The sequence below is a fragment of the Triticum dicoccoides genome, chromosome 1A, assembly GCF_002162155.2.
Source record: "Triticum dicoccoides isolate Atlit2015 ecotype Zavitan chromosome 1A, WEW_v2.0, whole genome shotgun sequence".
Classification (NCBI taxonomy): Eukaryota; Viridiplantae; Streptophyta; class Magnoliopsida; order Poales; family Poaceae; genus Triticum; species Triticum dicoccoides.
The window spans coordinates 492,111,425-492,116,471 of record NC_041380.1 but is presented as its reverse complement, the minus strand read 5'-3'; the positions used below and the strand labels follow the sequence as shown (position 1 = coordinate 492,116,471).

The 5,047-nt window shown below is 42.9% G+C and overlaps 1 protein-coding gene across 1 annotated transcript; it reads left to right on the top strand.

Annotated features, from left to right (window-relative positions):
* The first annotated feature begins 6 nt into the window (after positions 1-6).
* LOC119281821 (guanylyl cyclase 1-like) lies at positions 7-4,497 on the top strand. Its single transcript, XM_037562247.1, has 9 exons — positions 7-227; positions 383-510; positions 1,532-1,643; positions 1,723-1,797; positions 1,888-1,976; positions 2,473-2,534; positions 3,206-3,278; positions 3,694-3,769; positions 4,021-4,497. The coding sequence occupies exons 1-9, from the start codon at positions 93-95 to the stop codon at positions 4,081-4,083; spliced, it is 813 nt and encodes a 270-aa protein (XP_037418144.1). The 5' UTR covers positions 7-92; the 3' UTR covers positions 4,084-4,497.
* The last annotated feature ends 550 nt before the right edge of the window (positions 4,498-5,047 follow it).

Genomic DNA, 5,047 nt, shown 5'->3' with positions numbered 1-5,047 from the left:
TCTCTGCCTTACCGTGCCCTGGCCTGAACCTGGCACGATTCTTGCCCGGTCCGGGTGACGGCCTGCTGGCCCCTCCGGCGGTTGATGATGTCATGTGGCCCCTCTGCTTCATCTCCGACAGGCTGTTCAGGGTGCCGGGAGACGACGCCGGCGACGGCGACGGCCCGGGCGCGCCGCCGCCCCCCGACGGCCGAATCCCGCTAGCACGCCGATCCTACTTCATCGATGTCAGTTCCCCCCTCCCGCCTCTCTCTTTATTGTCTTATCATATCATCACTGTCTCGCGACTCTCGTGTAGTACGTGTAGCGATTCTTGAATCGCCGCGCGGCATTCAGTCCTCTCGATTGACATTACGGTTGCTTTGCTGGTGGTTCCATCCAGGTCCCTCACGTGCAGCAGGCCTTCACCTGGGACTGCGGCCTCGCTTGCGTGCTCATGGTGCTCAGGACCCTGGGCCTTGATTGCTGCCACGGCATTGCCGAACTCGAGAAGCTCTGCCGCACCACAAGGTATCCCATTTAGCACTTGAAAATTTGGGTTCATTAAGAAACTAGCTGCGCCGTACCGCTTGAATTCTTGTTTGAGCCAGTGGCGGTGATACCTGGTAACCTGGAGGAATATTAATTTAGCCGTGCCGTAGTACTTTGAGTTGTTTTGTGAACGTAGTAGTGTGTTTAAAGGCCAAACACAAAGCTAATACTCCCTCCGTAAACTAATATAAGAGCGTTAGTGATCTAAACGCTCTTATATTAATTTACAGAGGGAGTAGCTAACAATAATTGTTGGGTTGTTGTGGAATATATTTGTCTAAATAGTGGGGTGCTTCCGGCAGCTAACTGTTATAAACAGACAAAACACATGAGTTGCTTTGCAGAGGAAAAAAGGTACTGTCACACCATGAAGGTTTATCTAGAAGGGCCAGGGAATCCCTATTGAAGTCTGAACTAGTAAACGGTTGGTTACCAAGCCATCCATCAAGCTACAAACATTACTATAGATGGAGTTTTGAACAGCTAAACATGAATTGGTGATGTATCTGTTCTTTGAAATCGAAGTAATACCTAAAGAACTATACTGAGAATCTGACCTTACATTATGAAAGGAGGGAACCAGATTCAGTGTCCTGCTGTCATGTAGCACTGAACTATTTGTCCCAGTTTTATAGGTTTATCTCCCACTAATGTACAACATGGTTTTTTAAATAGAAACTGTTCAACATGATTGCATGAGCTATATTATTTGTTTGTCGGATGTTATCTGGAGCGGAGCTGTGATAGGTTTTGTTGCTGCACGGATATAGTAACCACCATCTTCAGCGTAAGCTAATAAAACATTTTAAGCATACAGATGTTTAAATAATACAGAGATCAGTAGCAGGTATATTGTGCACATGCAAATAGAATTTGTTTATGGCAAGTACACTCAAAACAAAATGTTAACGCACATCCGTGTTACGGGTTAGCTGAATTGATTATTTGAATTCTCAAAGTTCATATCCTGGTATACTAACATTTTGGGTTATTTTTGCAGCGTCTGGACAGTCGACTTAGCATATCTGTTACACAAGTTTTCAGTTAATTTTTCGTTCTTTACTGTGACTATTGGAGCAAATCCGCAGTATTCTGCAGAAACCTTTTATAGGGTAGGTATTGCAACTTGCTGCTGTAGTGATTCTTCTGATATTTGCTTTAATAATGTTTTCAAAATTATCAATATGATAGGAGCAATTGCAAGAAGACATTGACAGAGTTGATGAGCTGTTTGGCAAAGCACTTGATGCTGGAATCAGTATTCAAGTACGCTCACAAAACAGACATCATAAAATTATTTATTCCATCTACTTCTCGTACTGGTTTTAAGTTTTTGCAATTTATGGTTTTTCTCAGCGCAGATCCATCAGTGCGTATGATATTGCTTTTCTAATCTTATCTGGGCACTGCATTGCAATTGCTCTAGTGGATAAATCAAAGTTAAAGTAAGATTTTTTTTTCTGTCTGCTGTGGAATATTTATCCTTGTAGTTTCACTTCTTCTTACTAATAATATAAACATTTTATATTTTGCTCTGTCATTTGGAATCATCCATGGCATAGGATGTTCCTTAAGCAGTTAAACTAATAAGTAGTTTTGGTGGATATACTTGTTGTGATGACCTGCCCGATTCAGTATGACTTGTGGATTCAAATCCAACTCTGATATCACTTGAATATTCCACCTTTTTTATGAACCACCGTCAGACGACTGTCAGTTTAATATCTTCTGCAGTGGTGTCACTTTATGTGGCAATAGGTCATTAAGCAGTTAAACACTACAAATGATCACTGGTGATATGTTTTATAGCTGTACCCATGTATCTCTCTGCAAATTGCTTCATCCTAAAATTTGAAGAGAAAAATTAGGGTGTCCAATTGAGAGTAATCAATCGAACATTATCTGAAACATACATTGACAGTGCGATACTTTTGGATGCAGTTCCTCTTGGATGAATGATGTGCATGATATGCAACAGTTTGACGAGGATTCAGATTACATGGGTTTGTCACTATTTCCTTTTCTTTGAGACATTACCTTTTGTTTCTGTAAGGAGTATTTTCCAGTACATGAACCAAGACCAGTGTCTTCTACTTTAGTTTCCATAGTCTTCATTTTTTGCTTATCTAATTTATTAATCTCATACTCTCGTAAGGCTGGTAGTGGCCCGAAACTTCTACCAATCAGCCTTTAACTTTAATAGTTGAATTACTGATAACATGTATTTATGGAGCTACATTTATTCTGAATAAAATATCGCTGAATCTGTAGAAACTAAATGCCTGATGCCATGATGTGAATTTGCATACTATCCATGCCAATTGGCGACCTAAATATCTTTTTGTTTTCTTGTCTGTTAGAAACATGAAATCCAAACTTCTTGTTGAGGGTGTGTTTGCCATTCCTATGTTCACTGCACTACTATAAACATCAATGAGAGTGCCTATATTGGTAGAAGCCAGGGCCAAAGGCAGTTATACTCACAGAAATTCGTGGGATTACCAAATTCGTTACTTATTATAACAAAGAAATGCTGGCTACACAACTGATCTTGCCTGTTATTACTTTTGACCCTATTTTTTAAGAGCTTAAGGTTAATTAAGGGATACCTCTACTATCTAAGTTGTAGTTTTTGTCCATGTAATAACCTGGTGAATATTGTTCCCCTTTGCAGGGCATTATGTTGTAATATGTGGCTATGATGCCGATGCTTGCGAGTTTGAGATAAGGGATCCAGCCAGTTCTAGGTACCTTGTACTCTTGGTTCTTAAACGGTTTCCTTTTTTTTCATCTTACACATAAATATGGTTGATGAATACTCTGTATGCCACTTAACTATGGATATCGCTTGTTATCTTCTCCATAAATGTAATTTATGCAAAGTATGTTAGTAGGTAACTAACCCTGCAGAAGTAGCCTGCTGTTTGAGCTGGGATAAAAACTTACAAGAGAGGATACTTAGTTGTGTCGCAGCAACATAAAGGTTGTGTAAACTAAGGATAATGACCTGCTTTGAGCTAATTTTGTGCTTCATGGCGGCCTGAGCCTGATTGGCAAATAATACTATGAGCCAAAAATCAATATCAAACTTATATCTTAACTGTTCTCTGCTTGAACTTTATGTCCATGACAGAATATCACTCACTTTTTTTATTCTTCCAGAAAGCGTGAAATGGTGCCCATGAAAAGTTTAGATGAGGCCCGCAAATCCTTTGGAACCGATGAGGACATTCTTTTGGTAGGGCTATTTTCTAACAGAAGATTTAGTTGTTTTTGTTATGCTCTCATGCTTTGGGTCTTACCAGCTTCAACCTGTTGCATATGTCTACTAGGAGAACTCGAAAAATATGACAGCCCCCCTTAAACAACTGAAAAATATGATACTTCTCAGTCTGTTTCTTTGGGCCTACTGTATGTTTGTGCATTCAAGGACATGGTTTTCGAAGGCAGTCGTAAATTTTAGCACTGATTGTCAGTGATGCATTGCAGGTGTCCTTGACTGGAAAAAACGGGACGAAGTTGTCGCATAAACTCCCGGTCGGCTCTCCATAGACTGCTCACCACCCTCCGGTCTCTCCTTGTGTATACTCTGTACATGCCCCTCTAGTTATGCTTACCACTTGTCGAGTCCGGTATGTAGTTGGGGAACATTCTTACAGCTGATAGAAACAGTGTCTAGTGAAGATAGAGGAACCCAGTAAGGTTTACGGGCTCAGGTCTCGCCCCACTGGAGCTTGTGCAACCGGCGCGGCGGCAGCAGCAACGCTGCTCGGCATGAACTGCTTCTGTAAACAGGAACTGCCGCCGCCCCCTCCGCTTCGACCTCGAGCACAGGTTCCTTACCATCTTGGCCATCTTGGCCGGGCAGAGATGTACAGTAGCATATGTACAGATATATATATTCCCGAATAAAATGGTGGCCTCGTTGTGCCATGTATTGGTATCACATTCGAATCCTTTGTGGCACCTGAACCGCCATCTCATTCTTGTCTGTTAGAAGTTGCAACCGGCCGAGCACAAGCAGGCGACCTGTAAATTGATGTTTGGTACTGTACTGACTACTACAGTACTAGTATTTTGCAGTATATGGACTGCAATGCCGGCCGCCGGCAACGGCGTCGCCGTCGACTGCAGTACGCTTGAAGCGACACACGCAGTGTGATTTGGACTCGCGTTGGCTGAGCGGTCGTTGCTACGTTCGCCAGTGTTAGGCTGTTAGGTCGCACCAACCGCACCGCACCTGACACTGACCGCACCGCACATTGCTTTCAGGCGGTTGGGCCGGGGAGAAAATAGCACGGGGGCTGGTGATACGGGAACAGCCGTCTCACTATCAGTGATCGGTCGCGCTGGTTGGGAGGATTCGTTTGTTTAACGTGGATACACCGTGCGAAATGCGTCCCAATCAGTTGTCGCTCAGCTTCAGCAGATGCCGGAGCACTTCGCTTTCCCCGTGCTGTTCGTTCACCTGTCAATTGAAGTTCAGAGACTTGAATCGCACGCACCTCACAGGTAG